This window comes from Eleutherodactylus coqui, chromosome 5 (genome assembly GCF_035609145.1).
Source record: "Eleutherodactylus coqui strain aEleCoq1 chromosome 5, aEleCoq1.hap1, whole genome shotgun sequence".
Classification (NCBI taxonomy): Eukaryota; Metazoa; Chordata; class Amphibia; order Anura; family Eleutherodactylidae; genus Eleutherodactylus; species Eleutherodactylus coqui.
The window spans coordinates 32,815,768-32,836,636 of record NC_089841.1 but is presented as its reverse complement, the minus strand read 5'-3'; the positions used below and the strand labels follow the sequence as shown (position 1 = coordinate 32,836,636).

Genomic DNA, 20,869 nt, shown 5'->3' with positions numbered 1-20,869 from the left:
TGCAAGGAATAAACAGCAGACAAACTTCAATTGTAAGAACAATGCAGCATCCGGGAGTTTGAGGATAAAAAAACCTTCTGGTTTATTTAGAAAAAAATTAAACCATACATCCAACATCCATTAGGGGCAAACAAGATAACTGTGTGTTTCTGCATACATTTTGCTCAGAGCATGTTATATCCTGACACTCCTGAATTGTTCTTACAAGTAAAGATGGTCCAAAATGGAGCCATTTGAAGTGTGAGTTTCATATATCTGCAGTTCTCATTGCAGGCCTCACTAGAAACTGTATCTCCACAGTGTGTATCTCAATCTATATTGCAGATAAAGCTTTGATTTGGTTCTTTTTTAAAGATAATAATCTTGTTTTTGAAAGAGAGCCAACATCAATGCTCGTTCTGCAATACAGCCTGAGATACAGCAAGTTGATGTGAGTTTTACGCCCTTTTCATAATAAGGCTTTACCTCCATTCAGGCTTTCCGTGTTTGCTTGATTCCATTCTGTTTCTTTGCCTTTTTCTAACAGAACAAAAAATGGAAACCAAACAGAAAGGACGCCATTGTCAAGGTTTTCATTTGCTTTCCATTTTATAAAAACGTCTTTGAAATCAGTTTGTGTAAAAAGTTTTGCTCCAAAAATGGAGCAGATGAACAGAGATATTCATAAATTCAGATTAGTTAGCAAGCCCACATACAGTTCTATGAATTTTTTGTTTGCCATATTATACAAAGGAGAGTGTATATCTAGCTCCTCTGTATAAAGCCTCGGTCTGAAGTAACCTGGATGGATATCTATAATTACAGGATATATGTATGAGTTATATTTTAAATTCTTTTTAGTGATCTAATACAGTCTGCTGCTCTATTTACTGCAGTAACGAAACGCAAGTAAAACAGAACAGAAGAAAATTGAAACTAGTTAGTGTTTTTGAAAACCAATTGAATTCAATAAGGAAAAAACTAAAATGTTTATTTCAGTTTTTATTTAGTTTTTCTCTGCTTTTTTCTTCCAAGAACAGAGATGGAGGCAAAATACCAGAGTGAAGAAACCTTAAGGCCTATTTATGCACAACGATTATCACTCAAAATTTGCTAAAAGCCATCTTTTGATCGATAATCGTTGTGTGTAGTTGCACTAACATTGTGCAGTTTTTGTCAAGCAGTCGCTCATCATTGTCTTTCAGCGTGCTGAAAGAAGACGATGAGCCTTATTAGGAATTCACAGCAGGATACAGCTGATATGTTTGTTTCAGCTGTATCCCGCTCCCTGAAGACAGGTGCGTTCTTCCTACCCCGCTCAGAGCGCTCGGCTGTATAAGAGCTGGGCGGTCTGAGCAGAGAACAGCTGGATGCAGAAGAAGTCATTAGTACTGGGTCTTTTGCATGATCAAATATAAGGTGGCCAGATTTTCCCAGGGTCAAAGTGAGACAGAGGTGTGGTCAGGGGCGGGGCTTATCAATGCATAATTTTTCTTCTGTCATTATACAAAGCACAGGGCCGGGTTCAAAAAAAGAAAAAGTCAGAGCAAATTCCACAGCTTTTCTGCATCCAAAAAACTGTCAAAATATATACCATTGCTGCAGATTTTGACTCTCTGGCTTCCAGTTCCCTTCACCAGTGGTCAGGTGATGCTGGTCATGTGAGACCAATACAGGCCACTGGGAAATGGAAGCCAGGGATCGCTGCCAGCAGGAAGCCATTGGAGGCGGTGAGGGGGAGCGTCGCATAGTATGAAATCAGCTGTGGAAATGCAGCTAATTTCCAGTCAAAATCAGAACCAATGGTACAGATTTTGACTTAGCTTGAGGTTGCTGCCCAGTGCAGAGTGACCTCACTAGTAATAGTTGGGATGAAAGAAAAAAGCCTCAGCGCTCACACCATAGAATAAGTAGAATATTGGAATATTGAGGTTATGTAACTTACTTCGAGGAGGCGCCTTTGGCATAGGCGCCTCCTGATCCCAGTAGGCGTATCAGAAATGGCACCAGCCAACGGTGATGTACAAGTTCCACGGTTTAATAAAATAAAAAAATGATATACAATACACAACGCGTTTCGACCGCACGGCCTTTTTCAAGTGTATATAATATAGACATAAAATTGAACATTTATAATAATAAAAGTACCTTGTAATCTGTAACAGATGAGGATTAACAAGCTGTCACGTCCATACCGGCATCTGTTGTGTCGGCATCGGATGACGTGGCCGCACATTGCTGGGGGGGGGGGGGGAATCACTGATGACGTAGTGACGCTGCGTAAAATGACGCAGTCTAGGGGCGTATAAAATTCATTATGCGTCATGTGACGCAGCCATTGATGTTTGGATGAAATCCGGTATTACGGCTGTGCAACCGGACGTACAGATGACAGATTGAATTAAAGACGTGCCCAGTGGCGTTACCGCTGGGACCGTGTCATTTGCGTCTGACGTCATGACGCTAGGTCACATGACCGGGCTTCATGAGAAATAAAGTTGTAAACATACAAAATGACGGCTGAAGTCAAGGACGTTACCAGCGGTGCAAACGTTGGGACGCATCATTCACGTCTGACGTCATGACGTAAGGTCACATGACCGGGCGGTCACATGATTGCATCTTATCAAATATCTAATATCTGTCTATAAGCATGAATGCATATCCAATGATGAGTTATGTAATCAATATACAAGGTACAGATGTTAAATGGTATGAATATTTTGGAATACAAATGATTTGGTTGAATTTACCAGGAAAATTCCTATCATCCATTCAATCAGCTCTTGATGACAAAAAACCGGACATTGAAAAATCTGACATTGAATCTGAGGACACAAATACAGCTAAACTATATACATTTATTAAATTTGATAAAGAATGGGACAATGACACCATTATAAATTTGATTTTTGATGAATTTACTAATATAATTTCTGATGATACACAATTGCAACAATCATTGAAAACATGTATTGACAAGCTTTGGCGTCATACTTTAGATTGGCTCATGTTATCAGTATATAGGTTGAATAATGTTGCACCTAGAGGTTTACGTATCTCTATTAGATCAGCATTCCCCCGATGATTCCAAATTCACTGGGGAATGGAATATTATGCTCGGCACCTTCTCAGACCTATTTTTGGGTAAAATAATTGAGAAAAGGAAGAGCCTGAGCGACATGTTATTGCAGAAAACGTTATACTTAAGTATGAAATGTAAACATGACATATCTATAGAAATTGTTAAATACATTGATTCATTATACAATGCAATTTCCACTCGTAAAATCAAGAAGTTACATAGGGATCTCAAAGACAAAAAAGAGAAAAAGAATTTTGTCTGGGAATATAAAATTAAGAACAATAAAAAACTTCCCTCCAATAAGGAAAATGTTTCCACTCCCATTGAGAATGAACAGACTCATGAGAATATCTCTAAGAGCGTTTACCAATGCTCTAACCATGGCAAGAGATCCAAATTCAACTCACGAAATTCCCGTACGAATATGAATTCATATGTGAATAAACATCCGTACCAAGGGAACCAGTGGGATTCAAACCATTGGTTTAGGAAATACCCCGGCCAATATCCTCATTATGAGAGCCATTGGGAGCCTAATCAATGGCCCAATAGATCCTTTACAACTTTCTCTCCCCCCCATAGACCACCTCCATTACCATTCCCTCCCCCGTGGCAATACATCAATCAGCCACATGATTTGCCATATCCTCCAATCAGGCCCCTATTACCAAACCAGAGGAGATTCCTAAGAACACGCCATAAAAAACAGTCATGTAATAAAGATCCCTCCTTAATTAGGCCTCTATTACCTAATCTGAAGAAAATCGCAAAACCCCAAAAACAGATTCCCACTGTAAATTCAACTCTACCCATTCACAAAAAATTAAGTATACCACCCATTGGGGGAATTTCTTTACCAAACATTCCTGGGAATTTGTGTATACCAGACAAGGGTTCAATACCTTTAGAGAACAGATCCAATCCTATAGGTACCAGTAATACAGATAATCTAATGTACTCTCCTAAGATAAACAACATCACAATACCGGAAAGTGTACCATCTCTCATAACACCTCCAGTATTGATGAATGTACCTGGTAGTCCAACAATATATAGATACCAGCAGCACTACAACAAACCCTTATCCAAGGGGAGGCTCTCCCTGCACAGCCGTTAATCAGGAGACGGATCCAGATCATCCAAAGTCTCAGAATATATCCAAAAGAAAGCAGCAGGAGCATCCAGGTGCAGTAAAACAGGTATTATTCCTTTATTCCATCCTCAGTAATAATGCAACGTTTCGGCCGTTACAAACATGCTTGACAAAGGCTGTTTGTAACGGCCGAAACGTTGCATTATTACTGAGGATGGAATAAAGGAATAATACCTGTTTTACTGCACCTGGATGCTCCTGCTGCTTTCTTTTGGATATATTCTGTACCTGGTAGTCCTACAGATCTGATTAACTTTTTGCAGAATCAAGATACCAATCCACCAGAATCCATTATAGATTGTAACTCCATTCCCATTTCTAATCCTGTCCTTCCAACGAATACTTCATCTAATTCTTTTTTAGAGATAGATGTCTCTCGAGATGTCTCTCCATTATATAGGTAATTCACTCCATGGTCTAGAAATCCAAATCTTTTGACAATAGTGAGTGGGAAAGTGCCTACATATATAATATGCACAGTGATATGTAGAGCAAAGTGGGGTTCCTAATATAGGACTTGACCCACTAGCACCCTGGACTTCCGGTTTACTTTGATGGTCTTTTATCCAGTTGTCCCAAGGTCTTTCCAAGTTAAAAGTACAATTTGAGCGCATAGACCACATCGCCCATTTCTTACTATGTATGAAAATAGTAAAAAAGGCCATTGCACTCTTATCCTGAGACTAATGGTGTAACTGTAATTAGAACTAGTGCAGATAAAAAGCATGCTTGAAGAAAGCGCATGAGGTTGTGCCAAAATGCGTCCATTTTACCAGATATATCTTTCTTTTCATGTATGTTTTATCTGCACTAGTGTTCTAGTTGCAGTTTTTTTGTATTGGATACAATAAAAAGATCTCAGTAACTCCATTAGTCTAGGAATAAGAGCGCAATGGCCTTTTTTTTATCCTTAGCAAATCTTTGCTAATGGCATCATTGACGTAGCCAGTTCACCTCTAGAATCCTATTCCATCTTCTCATTCCATGATCATCCACTGGAAGGATGGATGAGAATACCACCTGAGCTCCTAGTTCCTTCACCTTCTTTCCGAGGTCTTCAAAGTCTCTGCAGATAGTTGCAAGGTCCTTTTTTGCACTGTCATTTGTTGAGTAGTGTTCTGTAGGTCTGAAGAGTCTTGACGGCCTATCAGACAACACAACAGCACTTCTTTTTCTGTGCTTACTACACAGTTCTTGGTGGGTAGAGTCATTTCTTGCTGTACCTCTTTCTCTTCTGCTCTGTTCTTGATGGGTAAAGTCATTTCTCTGTCTGCATTTGGTTCATCTCCCTGTATCATCGCATTCCAAGCTGAACCTACTCTGCTAAACTCAACTTAAATCATCTGTGCTGCAGTTGTGCTTTGACCTGTGTATACTGCATTTTTACTCTGTCTGCATTTGGTACGTTCTCCTGGCTAAATGAAACTTTACTTTTTAGTCATTTCTGCCACTCATCTCCTCCACTGGCATCTTCATTTAGTATTGCTTTATCTAAGGAGAGCAATAAATTCTCCCTCCACTATCCTTTTGGTTAGTAGGTGTGCAATGCTACCTCCAGCTGCCTAGTCAATGTAACTTAAATAGCCACTCCCAGATGTTTCCTTGTATCTTAACTTGCATTATAAAATCAGTGTAACCATGATAGCCTAGTGTGTGGCAACTTTGCTTGTATGAACTGTCTACGCTCCACATGTTGGCCAGCCTCTATGAGCAGCGTAGAGCTATAGTGGAATACCAACTCCAACATGGGCGGCGCAGTGGGAGTCAGCCTCCTCAATTCTTTGCAGAAGAGTGGGCCTGGTTGGCAGACATCTGTCAGGTCCTTGGAAACTTTGAGGAGTCTACCCAGATGGTGAGCGGGGATGCTGCAATCATTAGCGTCACCATTCCTCTGCTATGCCTCTTGAGAAGTTCGCTGCAAAGCATAAAGGCAGACGATTTGCACTCGGAAACGGAGGCGGGGGAAGACAGTATGTCACTGGATAGTCAGAGCACCCTCATGTCTATATCTCAGCGCGTTGAGGAGGAGGAGGAGGAGGAGGGGGAGGGGGAGGAGACAGCTTGGCCCACTGCCTTGGGTACCCATGCTGCTTGCCTGTCATCCTTTCAGCGTGTATGGCTGGAGGAGGAGGAGGAGGATCCTGAAAGTGATCTTCCTAGTGAGGACAGCCATGTGTTGCGTACGGGTACCCTTGTACACATGGCTGACTTCATCTTAGGATGCCTTTCTCGTGACCCTCGTGTTACACGCATTCTGGCCACTACGGGTTACTGGGTGTACACACTGCTCGACCCACGGTATAAGGAGAACCTTTCCACTCTCATTCCCGAAGAGGAAAGGGGTTCGAGAATGATGCTATACCACAGGGCCCTGGTGGACAAACTGATGGTAAACTTCCCATCCGACAGCGCTAGTGGCAGAAGGCGCAGTTCCGAGGGCCAGGTAGCAGGGGAGGCGCAGAGATCAGGCAGCATGTACAGCGCAGGCAGGGGAACATTCTCCAAGGCCTTTGCCAGCTTTATGGCTCCCCAGCAAGACTGTGTCACCGCTCCCCAGTCAAGGCTGAGTTGGCGGGAGCACTGTAAAAGGATGGTGAGGGAGTATGTAGCCGATCGCACGACCGTCCTCGGTGACGCCTCTGCCCCCTACAACTACTGGGTGTCAAAGCTGGACACGTGGCCTGAACTCGCGCTGTATGCCCTGGAGGTGCTTGCTTGTCCTGCGGCTAGCGTCTTGTCAGAGAGGGTGTTTAGTGCGGCTGGGGGAATCATCACGGATAAGCGTACCCGCCTGTCAACCGACAGTGCCGACAGGCTTACACATCAAGATGAACAAAGCCTGGATTTCCCCAGACTTCTCTTCTTCACCAGCGGACAGCAGCGATACCTAAGCAATACGTAGGCTGCACCCGCAGATGGAAGCATCGTTCTCTATCACCATCAAAAACGGGGACATTTTTGCTTCATCAATCTGTGTATAATATTCCTCCTCCTGCTCCTCCTCCTGAAACCTGACGTAATCACGCCGAACGGGCAATTTTTCTTAGGCCCACAAGGCTCAGTCATATAATTTTTCTAAACAATTTTTATACGTTTCAATGTTCATTAACCCCTTCCCGCTGCAGGGCGTAAGTTTACGTCCTGGGAGCGGGGTACTTCCCGCAACTGGGCGTAAACTTACGTCCTGGAGATAGCGCGGGATCACATATGATCCCGCGCTATCCCGCAGCGGGAGCCGGCTGTCAGTCACAGCCGGCGTCTCGCTGCAGCAGCGGGGGGACATCGGAGATGCGCCCGCCACTTTTAACCCCTTCCCTGCCGCGATCTAAGTAGATCGCGGCAGGGGAAGAGTTCACAGCGGGAGCGCGGCTCCCTCTGTGTCTCTGGCCGGAACTCGCGATGTCATCGCGAGAGCCCGGCCTGTCACCATGGCAACAGGACGCCAGACACTGGCGTCCTGTATTGCCTATGCCTGAGATCGCTGTATGAGCGATAAGGCATGGGAGAGCAGTAGCTCTGCCATGCCTTATGACAGCGATCATCAGGGCAGTGATTAAAGTCCCTCAGAGGGACACAAACAGTGTAAAAAAAAGAAAGATTTAAAAAATGAATTAAAAAAAATGTAAAAAAAAAAGAGTAAAAAAACCATTTTTTATGCTTTTTCTCAGATTAGCATAAAAAAAGGTAAAAAAAAAATAAAACCCCACATATTTGGTATTGTCGCGTCCGTAACGATGCGTACAATAAGTTGCACATGCTTTTGATTGTGCACCGAAAAAAACGCTAAAAAAAAAGCTAAAAAACTGAGGCAAAATGCTCATTTTTAGCATTTTGCCTCACTAAAAACGCAATAAAAGTGATCAAAAAAGTCGTATGTACGCCAAAATGGTACCAATAAAATCTACAACTCGTCTCGCAAAAAATAAGCCCTCATAGAGCTCTGTACATCAAAAAATAAAAAAGTTACGTGACTTTGAATGCAGCAATTTAGAATAGAAAAAAGATTTCCAAAAAAAAGGGTTTTTATTGCAGAAAAGTGGGAAAACCTAAAAAAAATGTTAGAATTTTGGTATCGTTGTAACCGTACCGGTCTGCAGAAAAAATGGAAAGTCTCATTTATGCTGCATGATTAACGGTGTAAAAAAAAAATAAAAAAAATCTATGGCAGAATTGATGCGTTTTCTCTCTCTGCTATCCTTAAAAAAAAAAAAAAAAATTTACAATATAGTCTATGTACCCAAAATTGGCATCGATAAAAACTACAGTTCGCCACGCAAAAAACAAGCCCTCATACGGCCGCGTCCACGGAAAAATAAAAAAGTTATGGCTTTTGAAAAATGGAGATGGAAAAATACCAAAAAATCGCTTGGTCCTCAACGCCAAAATAGGCCATGTCATGAAGGGGTTAAAGCGTTGAAACTTGCACCTGAACCAATTTTTATTTTAACTGGGCTGCCTCCAGGCCTAGTTACCAATTAAGCCACATTAACCAAAGCGATTAATGGGTTTCACCTGCCCTCTTGGTTAGGCATGGGCAATTTTTCTGAGGTACATTAGTACTGTTGGTACACCAATTTTTTGGGGCCCTCGCCTACAGTGTAATCCAATTAATTTTTTGCCCACCTGCATTACAGCTGACGTTACATCAGCTGTGCTGGGCACTGCAATGGGATATATTTATGTACCACCGGTGGGTTCCAGGGAGCCACCCATGCTGTCGGTCCACACGGAGTTGTAACTACATGTGTCCACTTCTAAAGAACCCCAGTCTGACTGGGGCATGCAGTGTGGGCCGAAGCCCACCTGCATTAAACATGACATTACCTCAGCTGTGATGGGCAATGCAATGGGATATATTTATGTACCGCCGGTGGCTTCCTGGCACCCACCCATGCTGTCGGTCCACAGGGACTTCACAATAGGGAGTTGTACCTGCCTGTGTCTATGAATAAAAAACCGCGGTCAGGTTGGGGCATGCAGTGTGGGCCGAAGCCCACCTGCATTTAATCTAATGTTAGCTCTGCTGTCCAGGGCACTGCAATGGGATACATTTATGTACAGCCGGTGGGTTCTAGGGAGCCACGCATGCTGTGGGTGCACACGGAATTCCCATTGCGGAGTTGTACCTGCCTGTGACTATTTATAAAAAACCGCGGTCTGACTGGGGCATGCAGACACCTTGACAGAATGAATAGTGTGTGGCACATAGGTTCCCCATTGCTATGCCCACGTGTGCAGCTCCTGATGGCGGTGGCACAGGATTATATTTCTCATTGCTTCTGTACAACATTGTGGGCTATCGCCCTGCCCCTTTTAAAGAGGGTCGCTGCCTAGCCGTGCCAACCCTCTGCAGTGTGTGCCTGCGGTTCCTCCTCATGGCAGACGCACTTATAAATAGACATGAGGGTGGCGTGGCATGAGGGCAGCTGAAGGCTGGGCAGGGACACTTTGGTGTGTGCTGTGGACACTGGGTCGTGCAGGGGGGTGGGGTGGGCAGCATGTAACCCAGGAGAAGTGGCAGCGGAGTCTCATGCAGGCAGTGATTGTGCTTTGTTGGAGGTAGTGTGGTGCTTAGCTAAGGTATGCATTGCTAATGAGGGCTTTTCAGAAGTAAAAGTTGTTGGGAGGGGGGGGGGCACTCTTGCCGCTATTGTGGCTTAATAGTGGGACCTGGGAACTTGAGATGCAGCCCAACATGTAGCCCCTCACCTGCCCTATCCGTTGCTGTGTCGTTCCCATCACTTTCTTGAATTGCCCAAATTTTCACAAATGGAAACCTTAGCGAGCATCGGTGATATACAAAAATGCTTGGGTCGCCCATTGACTTCAATGGGGTTCGTTATTCGAAACGAACCCTCGAGCATCGCGAAATTTTCGTCCCGAGTAACGAGCACCCAAGCATTTTAGTGCTCGCTAATCTCTAATGGAAATCCATTTTTACAGTAGATAAAGTACCAGAATTAAATTTACCATGTAGACACATTTCTAGTGTCAAGATTACTACATATATATGATACCAGAACCAGGCTTACTACCTACATGTGGTACCAGAACCAAGGTTAGTACATAGGTACTGTAATACTCTGCATATTTTACACAACCAATTCTGCTGCAAAAAACGTGCAGCATATCTGCATTGTGTGAGCGTACCCTGGAGATCCGCAGATCCCACCAGAATCCATCCACTTGGTGCAGAGCTTGATGCAGTTTTTGCCTTTTTAATTGAAGGGTGAAGTCTGTTGCTCTTCCGTGGAAATTTTTTTTACAAATTTGTTGCGTATTTCTTTTTTTTCAGTACAAAAAATCTGCCTCAATCGCACTAGGTGGGAATATACCTTTAGGTGTGTCCACACAGCGTATACAGTGCATATGTCCCCTTGTGGGTGGGGCTATATGCAGCGTATCACAGAACCAGCAATATGGAGGAGATTTCTAGAAGTCTCATCCATACATTGTGGGAACATCCAAGGCAGAAACCAACCTCAGCTGCCGAGATTACAGCTACATGTCCGTTTATTCTGTTAATTTCACCCCTTCAAATTAGAAGTGAAATCCGCAGACAATCCAGGTCAAAATTCACGTGTAAAACCAGGATTTTGCTGCAGATGTATTGCGGACATGACTGCAGATCGCGGCAAAGTCCTCTGTAGACATTCTTCTGGGAATAATGCTACTTGTACACGGCCGACTAAATAATTGTGTCCGAGAATCTATGGTGCAGCTCAGATCGGTCGTCACACAGATATCCGTCCATGTTCTGTCTGTTAGGGCATGCTGGGATAAAGAAAGCAGAATCAAAGGAATTGGACAGAAATATTATGTATAAGTGGTCTAAGATGTCCTGTGTGGCCCACCCTTGTATACACTCACACAAAACAGACATACTTTTATACACATAGATGCTATATATATATATATATATATATATATATATATATATATATATATATATATATATATATATATATATATATATATATATATATATATATATATATATATATATATATATATGCACACACAGACACTCTTAGACCTCCGGTAAAGATGGGGAAAGGGAGTTCACCTCTCACTGTGTCTTAATTACAGTGGAGCCCCTATTGTTGGGAACACTTGCCCATCCTCTCAGTGATAGCAGACTGCAGCCATAGTCTGAACTCATGGCACAAAGTCAGTCTGCGGTGATTTTGGAGGTGATTGCCACGTTGATCTGGGAGCCCCATGTGGTCGCTGTTTAGGTGGAGCAGCAGTTGAGTGTGAGGCTGGGAGCGGAGCATCTAGGCAATGGCACTACTGCTGACAGAGAGGGAGTTATCCTATGCTGTTCCACACATTCTATTGATGCTCTTGTCACCCATGAAAATCAGTGGGTTCTATTCTACGTATATCACACTTGCAAAAAGTTTTGTGCAAATACATCCGTGTGAATACGGCCTAATTCAAGTAGCCGTTTTATTTTCACTCCTGCTGCACTTTTAGTGGATGAAATACTCTCCGTTCGCAGAACGAATTCTTCTAGTCTTAGGCTTGATGACTCGGTTGTTTTCAGGCAAAAGATCTGATGATTAGAATTAAAAAGACCAAGACAGACCGATTGGGCGCCAATTCAGTAAGGGGTCCTGCTTAAAGGCCTCATGGATTAGTGTTTTTTCTAGTCCAGTTTTGGCTATGGTAGCGTATTTGAGATTAGTGTCCCATAATTATCCATTAGGTCGCTCTCCAATGATGAATGTTCAATTTTCAACTTTGCAGAACAAATATTCGAGGTAATTGAATCTTCATAATTTCAAGATTTCTGCACGCTCTTTTCATATTGGAGAAGCAATTTATGATTGAGCCTCGCTAATGACTTGATTACACAAATAGGAAGGAGGAGATGTGACCGCACCAGATTTGATACTAGACTTTTTAAATTACTAATTATTAGAGATGAGCGAACGTACTCGGTAAGGGCGATTTCGCAATCGAGCACCGCGATTTTCGAGTACTTCACTACTCGGGTGAAAAGTACTCGGGTGCGCTGTGGGGCGGGGGGTTGCAGAGGGGAGTGGGGGGTAGCAGCAGGGAACAGGGGGAGCCCTCTCTCTCTCCCTCTCCCCCCCACTCCCGGCTGCAACCCCCTGCTCACCCACAGCGCACCCGAGTACTTTTCACCCGAGTAGTGAAGTACTCGAAAATCGCGGTGCTCGATTGCGAAATCGCCCTTACCGAGTACGTTCGCTCATCTCTACTAATTATCTTTTCTTGCATCTTTTTCTTCATTTAAGGCAATTCAAAGTTTGTCATTTGGATTTCCGATGATTCTTTTCTTTCTTGAGCCCAGAGGAAATCGACAATTAGAAGATCTGGAAATTAGCGCTCACCGTAATCTTGGAAAATTATTCAGTCCTTATTTTTTTAGATTTCACGATTTCAACCAATCTGTTGATTTGAAAGAGTTTATTAATGTTAATTTTCCTTCTGTTATAAATATAAATGAGATAAAAGCAAGCTTTATAATAATGCAATCTTCCTTTGTGGTAAGCTATAGAGAGAATGCAATATCCCTTCGTCATATATAAATACATTAGTGGATGAAGGAATACAGTGGAATATCGATTTCAGTCAAACCTTAGGTGGAATGTTGGCCCCATGGTCATTCCAGAAAAGTGTAGAAAATACTGATTATGCTGACTATACTACTCAATGCACTTTTCTAAAAAATTATATATGTTTTAACTTTATTTACATCAGGAAGTTCACTGATTTTACAGTTTCAACTTAAAAGAAAAAAACAAAATATATATATAGTTTATAGAAATCTGGACTAGATGGACATTGTCTTCATTCAGCCTTACGAACTATGTTACTATGTTATATATATATACAAATCTTATATAAAAGATTAGTGAGTCTCCATGATAATGCAAATCAGAAAAGGCAGGTAATCATTATAATAATGGAGGGTAAGTCCACATGTTAATAAAGAAGAGCTTTCCTTTCAATGGGGTTTGTCTAACAAAGTTTCAACACTTGACCCCACCTATGGCTGCAGTTTGCAGGAATGATATTGAAATGCTAATTCCCTTGATACCTGATTATGTTATGTATACAACATATTGACTCCTGGCCAATCAGAAGCTCATTGATTCTTGGAAGTAATTGACCTCCAATTACATAAAAAGGCCTCTACATTCTCAAGTCAGTGACGACTTTGCTTCCAAAGACTTCAACCTCCCTGAGACTTTGTGAAGAATTTTCAGACAGTCCCAACTGAAACTTGATTTCTCCAAGGTAAGCTTTGCAATTTTACTCTCCTCTTATTCTTAATGATTTTATATTTTGTTTCTTTGAATCATTTGCCATATACATCATATTGGATAGTATACTTCACTCTATAAGGTCAGAGAGAAATCTAATGATCACCATTAAATATTTTCTTGCCTCTCACTTCTACAGGACACAATGGCCTCCAGTACACAAGATGTGCAGCTGATCCTGGAAGGACTTGTCTTCCTTGCTTCCCAGTGTCTGAAGGAGATAGATCTTCAGGAGAACTTCTGTGTGATACAGAAGCTGGGGGACGGCGGCTATGGTTCTGTGCTCATGGTACAAGACAGGAAAACAGGTCAGTGAGGTCAATTATCTATTACTGTAGCTATGGAATAGTCTGAAGATAGTGAGAGGACAGAATCTCCAAGGTTTAGATTTAATGCGGGAGATTTATGAATATTGTATAACTATCAGAATATCGATATTTAGGATTCTTCAAAAATGGTACAAATGGGGACAAATTCATCAAAATAGTTCACATATCATAATATAGTCTTTGTTTCCTAATATGATGCAATCACAGGGGGAAAACAGATGGGTAAGAGGATGGAAGGGTCTATGGTTTAGTTTTACGAATTTCCATATTTCCAGAGACAAACTCATAACTACTTGTAGGTAATAAATGTACAACTTTCTCTACATAAACAGATCAGAAGATGGCATTAAAGCTCCTCAACAGGAACAAAACAACTGAATTTGCCTTTCTCATGGAGTTCAGCAAGTCCTTCTTTCTCTCCTCCCATACCAATATTATTGGAAGCTATGGCACTGCCTTCAAGACTTGGGACTACTTTGCCTTTGCCCAGGAACTGTCGATTGGTGATTTGTTCTCTCTTATTACACCTCATGTAAGTAGAAATCCCCAATTTATCCTGAGAACTACATTACCAATAGCCTTACTTCTTGCAATAATATTTCCATTTTGTTCACTTCATGCATTTCCCTATTTCAGGATGGCCTCCCGGAAGACACGGTAAAGAGATGTGCGGTGCAGATCTCCAGTGCCCTAGAATTCATAGACAGTAAAGGGCTGGTGCATTTGGATATCAAACCAGAGAACATTTTGGTGTTTGATGAGGACTGCCACAGTATAAAAATGACTGACTTTGGTCTGTCATGTATCAAAGGAACAATGGCGAAAACCAGGATCGGCACAGTCTCATACATGGCTCCAGAGATGAGCCAAGTTACCGACAAGGATTGTTTGCTTGTAGACTTCCCCCTGGATGTATGGTCCTTTGGAATTGTCCTCTACTGTTTGCTCACAGGTGAATTTCCTTGGCAGTCTGCAGTTTCTACAGACAAGGCTTATAGTAGTTTTGTTGAATGGCAATGTAATATGAAGAATATTGAGCCACCATCGCCATGGAGCAGATTTCCACCTGGATCTCTGAAGATGTTTAGCGGTCTTTTAGCCATAGACTGTAGTAAGAGGAGAAAATCTTATGAAGTTTTGTTGTTCTTGGAGGAATGTTGGAATCAAGAAAGCATAGACTCATCTGAAGGAACCTCAGACGATGCAGATACCACAAATGTATCTGTCGAATTTGAGCTTTCGAAATGTCACCAAAAGTCAGACATCTGGAAAGACGCACATGCAAGTCCCCTATCAAACGTCTCCTACGGTAGCATATCATCGACTTCTCTCCTAAGTACTATCTCTGGCTATTTGACTTCTGACAGCTCTGAGTATGATAGTAAGACACCTCTAGAAGATTGGAAGGATGGATGAGAAAATATCAATCATTTTATGTTGGAGAAGAGATAGAAATTTGATGCATGACAACACATTCAGCCATGTCCTTTATAGTAACAGTAAGTGATTCCAATTTCACTAGCCTAATGAGAAAATGTTTCTATTGATCTAACCCTTTCCCTACCCAGGACTTGCTGGCTATATCCATGTAGAAGGATACTTCAGGTCCATTTACATGGGATGAGCTCTTCAGGCAAATGATGTCCAATAGCTCGTCTTAGTGATGCACATTTCAGTGCTGTTACACAGTAGCGCTGCCAGCATGGAAGTAGAGTGGACCAGGAAGCATTCTTGCCCTGTTCGCCTCAATTCACAGTAAGCAATCTTTCAAAAGTGAATGACTACTCTTTACACTGAAAGGCACATACTTCAGTTTTGCGCACGCATTCTCATTGCATGCATTTACGCAAGACAATTATTGTTCAAATTCCCATGTTCAATAATTGTCCCATCTAGTTTTGAATCTGTCTGCAATATAGTCAGAGATATATCAACAAGTATCCAAATTCACCAGCTCATAGATTTCTAAGTATGCTCCTCTACTCCATGCACGCATCCAATCCCAGGTGCAAGGAATAAACAGCTGACAAACTTCAATTGTAAGAACAATGCAGCATCCGGGAGTTTGAGGATAAAAAAACCTTCTGGTTTATTTAGAAAAAAATTAAACCATACATCCAACATCCATTAGGGGCAAACAAGATAACTGTGTGTTTCTGCATACATTTTGCTCAGAGCATGTTATATCCTGACACTCCTGAATTGTTCTTACAAGTAAAGATGGTCCAAAATGGAGCCATTTGAAGTGTGAGTTTCATATATCTGCAGTTCTCATTGCAGGCCTCACTAGAAACTGTATCTCCACAGTGTGTATCTCAATCTATATTGCAGATAAAGCTTTGATTTGGTTCTTTTTTAAAGATAATAATCTTGTTTTTGAAAGAGAGCCAACATCAATGCTCGTTCTGCAATACAGCCTGAGATACAGCAAGTTGATGTGAGTTATACGCCCGTTTCACAATAAGGCTTTACCTCCATTCAGGCTTTCCGTATTTGCTTGATTCCATTCTGTTTCTTTGCCTTTTTCTAACAGAACAAAAAATGGAAACCAAACAGAAAGGACGCCATTGTCAAGGTTTTCATTTGCTTTCCATTTTATAAAAACGTCTTTGAAATCAGTTTGTGTAAAAAGTTTTGCTCCAAAAATGGAGCAGATGAACAGAGATATTCATAAATTCAGATTAGTTAGCAAGCCCACATACAGTTCTATGAATTTTTTGTTTGCCATATTATACAAAGGAGAGTGTATATCTAGCTCCTCTGTATAAAGCCTCGGTCTGAAGTAACCTGGATGGATATCTATAATTACAGGATATATGTATGAGTTATATTTTAAATTCTTTTTAGTGATCTAATACAGTCTGCTGCTCTATTTACTGCAGTAACGAAACGCAAGTAAAACAGAACAGAAGAAAATTGAAACTAGTTAGTGTTTTTGAAAACCAATTGAATTCAATAAGGAAAAAACTAAAATGTTTATTTCAGTTTTTATTTAGTTTTTCTCTGCTTTTTTCTTCCAAGAACAGAGATGGAGGCAAAATACCAGAGTGAAGAAGCCTTAAGGCCCATTTATGCACAATGATTATCACTCAAAATTTGCTAAAAGCCATCTTTTGATCGATAATCGTTATGTGTAGTTGCACTAACATTGTGCAGTTTTTGTCAAGCAGTCGCTCATCATTGTCTTTCAGCGTGCTGAAAGACGAGGATGAGCCTTATTAGGAATTCACAGCAAGATACAGCTGATAGTTGTTTCAGCTGTATCCCGCTCCCTGAAGACAGGTGCGTTCTTCCTACCCCGCTCAGAGCGCTCGGCTGTATAAGAGCTGGGCGGTCTGAGCAGAGAACAGCTGGATGCAGAAGAAGTAATTAGTACTGGGTCTTTTGCGTGATCAAATATAAGGTGACCAGATTTTCCCAGGGTCAAAGCGAGATAGAGGTGTGGTCAGGGGCGGGGCTTATCAACGCATAATTTTTCTTCTGTCATTATAAAAAGTACAGGGCCGGGTTCAAAAAAAGAAAAAAAGTCAGAGCAAATTTCACAGCTTTTCTGCATCCAAAAAACTGTCAAAATATATACCATTGCTGCAGATTTTGACACTCTGGCTTCCAGTTCCCTTCACCAGTGGTCAGGTGATGCTGGTCATGTGAGACCAATACAGGCCACTGGGAAATGGAAGCCAGGGAGCGCTGCCAGCAGGAAGCCATTGGAGGCAGTGAGGGGGAGCGTCGCATAGTATGAAATCAGCTGTGGAAACGCAGCTAATTTCCAGTCAAAATCAGAACCAATGGTGCAGATTTTGATTTAACTTGAGGTATGCTGCCCAATGCAGAGTGACCTCACTAGTAATAGTGCTCTCCTATACCAGCTCCAGCAAAAAATGACCCCACATTAGCCGCAGTACATTTAGCGATGCTGCTGGCTCTAGATGTGCTGAACAACTTTGAAGAAAGTCGAAAATATCTGCAGACTTCCTCCATTACAAATTCATGCTCAGAACCTACAACCTAGCCCTCCACCATGCAAAAGAAGTCTACTTCACCTCCTCACTATCTCACAACCCTAAACGTCTCTGATACTTTTCACTCTCTTCTCAGCCCTAAACTGTAGCCCCCCATGACAGATCTCAGTGCTAAAGAGCTGGCTGCTTACTTAAAAAAGAAAATTAATGACATCCGTCAGGAAAAAAAACTCCCAATCCCCGACCCTAGTCTTGTCAGGACCTGGGTGGTCCAGATCACTCTCTTTACTCAGACCAATGACAGAGAAAGAAATCTCCAGGTTGCTTTCCTCTGCTCGCCCTACTACCTGCACTCCCTCACACCTCCTCCGGTCCCTCTCCCGTCTCACTACTATATTCAACCTCTCTCTGAACTTTGGCATTTTTCCCTCCTCTTTCAACCATGCCATAATATCCCCACTGCTAAAGAAACTGACTCTTGACTCTGCTAACTACCAAACTATCAGAAAACTCTGTTCTTGATCCCCTGCAGTCTGGCTTCTGCCCCCTACACTTGACAAAAACAACCCTTACAGACCTGTGAAACGACCTCCTAACAGCCAAATCAAGGGGACACTACTCCCTACTGAACCTCCTCGACCTCTCTGCAGCATTTGATACTGTTGAACACAAACTTCTCCTCAGTATGCTTCGATCTAACGGGCTAAGGGACCCTGCTCTCTCTTGGTTCTCCTCCTACCTATCTGACTGCTCATTCAGTGTCTTTTGCTGGCTCTACCTCCCCTCCTTTTTTCCTTGTTGTTGGGGTACGATAGGGCTTGGTCCTTGGCCACCTCCTTTTCTCCATTTACATAGCCCCTGTTGGACAAGCCGTCAGGAGATTTAGTCTCCAATACCACCTCTATGCTGACAGCACCCAATAATACACCTCTTCCCGTGGCATCTCTGCACCTTTCCTTCAAAGCCTCCCCGACTGCCTGTCCGCTGTCTCCAACACTATGTCCTCTACCTAAAATTGAACCTCTCAAAAACTGATCTACTGGTGTTTTCGACTTCTACTAACCAACCTCATCCTGATATCTCCATCTTAGTATGTGGCACCACCATAACTCCTAGACAGTATGCCCACTGGCTTTGGGTTATATTTTGACTCTGATTTCTCCTTTACACCCTATATCCAATCTCTGTCACGAACATGTCCGCTGCACCTCAAAAACATTGCAAGAATCTGCCATTTTGTTACTGTGGACACACTAAAAACTCTCACTGTTGCCCTTATCCATTCTCGGCTTGATTATTGCAACTCACTGCTGATCAGCCTCCCTTGTGACAGACTCTACTCTCTTCAATCCATGAAGAAAGTCGTGAGCTAGGCGTGGCAGCGGTGCCATTTAAGACTGGAGCGGTAGGCATGGTGGCAGTGTCATGTTTGAGTAAAAGGGTAGGCGTGGCAGTGGTGTCACGTGAAAGTGGAGTGGTGGGGGTGGCAGCAGCACCATGCAAGAGTGGAGCAGTACGCGTGGTGGCAGCAACACATGAAAGCAGTGTGGTGGGCATGGCAGCGGTGCCATGTAAGAGTGGAGTGGCAGGCGTGGCAGCGGAGACACTAAAGGGCACAGTGGTAGGCGTGGAAACAGCGTCACATGAGAGCACCATGCAAGAGTGAAGCGTTAAGCATAGCAGCGGTGGGGTGGGCATGCTGCCATGTAAGAGTGGAGCAACAGGCATGGCAACGGTGTTACATGAGAGCGAAGTGGTGGGCGGGGCAGCTGCACCATGCAAGAGTGGAGAGGAAGGCATGGCGTCGTTACATGAGCGTAAGGTGGAGGGCATGGCAGTGGTGTAATGTGAGAAAGAAAAAGAGTTGGATTCCAGTTTTCACCCTGGCAGCAGAGCCCAGCACATACTAGAGAAGAAGTTGCAATGGAGGAGGAGGAGGTACGAGGGTTCCTGATGGTGGAAATTTCCCAGGGAGAGGCGTCCCTGAATGCTGCCAGGATGTGCTTTGGAGGAGAGATACTGGCAGAGGACAGCAGGATAAAGAAGAAAAACAGCTGTCAGAAAAACGTGGTGGAGTATAAAGTGCTTAAGTTTAAATCTCTTACAGAAAGTATGTCTGCAAAAGTGCCTCGTCCACAGCAGGTACCAGAAGGTGTGGGGTCAGGGTTTTTCCCCCACCCTCCCCCTTGCAGGAGTCAGCAAGGCGGTCTGTGTAAAGTCTTAAAATGAAGCAAACCAGTCCCCTTTCCAAGGTTTCGCAGAGGAATAGTGTGATTAGTGTGCCTGTAGTGGCTGGGAGTACACATGATAGTAATGGGAAGAACAGTAGTAAGAAAGTTGGAATGAATGTAGTTGTAGATGGTGGGGTGGGCGTATAACTAAATTCCACCCCACCTCCACACTATTTGCAACCTTATTGGTTGTTTGGTTAAATTCATTCACAGTGATTGGTTATTTGAGTTGGCTGATTCACTGTGATTGGTCCGTCGGCTTCTCCAGTGTGCCCTGGCACCTATAGTTATGCCAGGGTGGTCTCCAGGGGGCAGTGAGTCCATTGACTTGGGGTATTGTGAACAGGAATATGAGTCGCCTCTTTCAGGAGGCTTTGTGGCAGGGTGATCCCTCTATCCTTGTAGGGGGTGAGAGGGTTGAAACAGAATTTTGGGTGCAGCGTTTTGGTCTGTCAGCTTTCTGAGAAGGAATAGAGGACTGGTCACTACCAACAAATGGGCAAAATGGTGGAAGGAGGAATGTGGCCCATCTTATTGGGAAAGGCAGTGAGGCATGTCCGGCGAGGGGGACTGTGGTTGGGCTGCTCCTTAGGATGAGCTTCAAGGTTGAGGACATCTTCGCCTTGATAAATCCTCATAACACCAAGGAGTTCAAGGTTAGCTTCATTAGACTGGAGGGTTTTGAGATCTTCTGGTCTAACTATGAGCTTACAAAGGACCAGCCAGTTTACCGGGACTTTAGGGTGGAGGCAGTGTCCTGCCAGGATAAAATAAAGAAAGTGACTGTTCTGACTCATAACAAGTCACTTTTTAGTCATATCATCCATACCT

The 20,869-nt window shown here is 42.9% G+C and overlaps 2 protein-coding genes and 1 pseudogene across 3 annotated transcripts in view; 2 read left to right on the top strand and 1 right to left on the bottom strand.

The window, feature by feature from the left end:
- LOC136629139 (oocyte zinc finger protein XlCOF6-like) overlaps window positions 1–20,869 on the top strand; it is a 913,937-nt gene that overhangs the window by 746,128 nt on the left and 146,940 nt on the right. The window lies entirely within an intron of this gene.
- LOC136627169 (zinc finger protein 850-like) overlaps window positions 1–20,869 on the bottom strand; it is a 532,511-nt pseudogene that overhangs the window by 413,009 nt on the left and 98,633 nt on the right.
- LOC136627170 (serine/threonine-protein kinase SBK1-like) lies at window positions 224–15,261 on the top strand. The gene is made up of 5 exons (XM_066602104.1): window positions 224–240; window positions 11,929–11,983; window positions 13,656–13,824; window positions 14,178–14,377; window positions 14,482–15,261. Exons 1-5 carry the CDS (start codon window positions 224–226, stop codon window positions 15,259–15,261), a joined length of 1,221 nt encoding a protein of 406 aa, XP_066458201.1.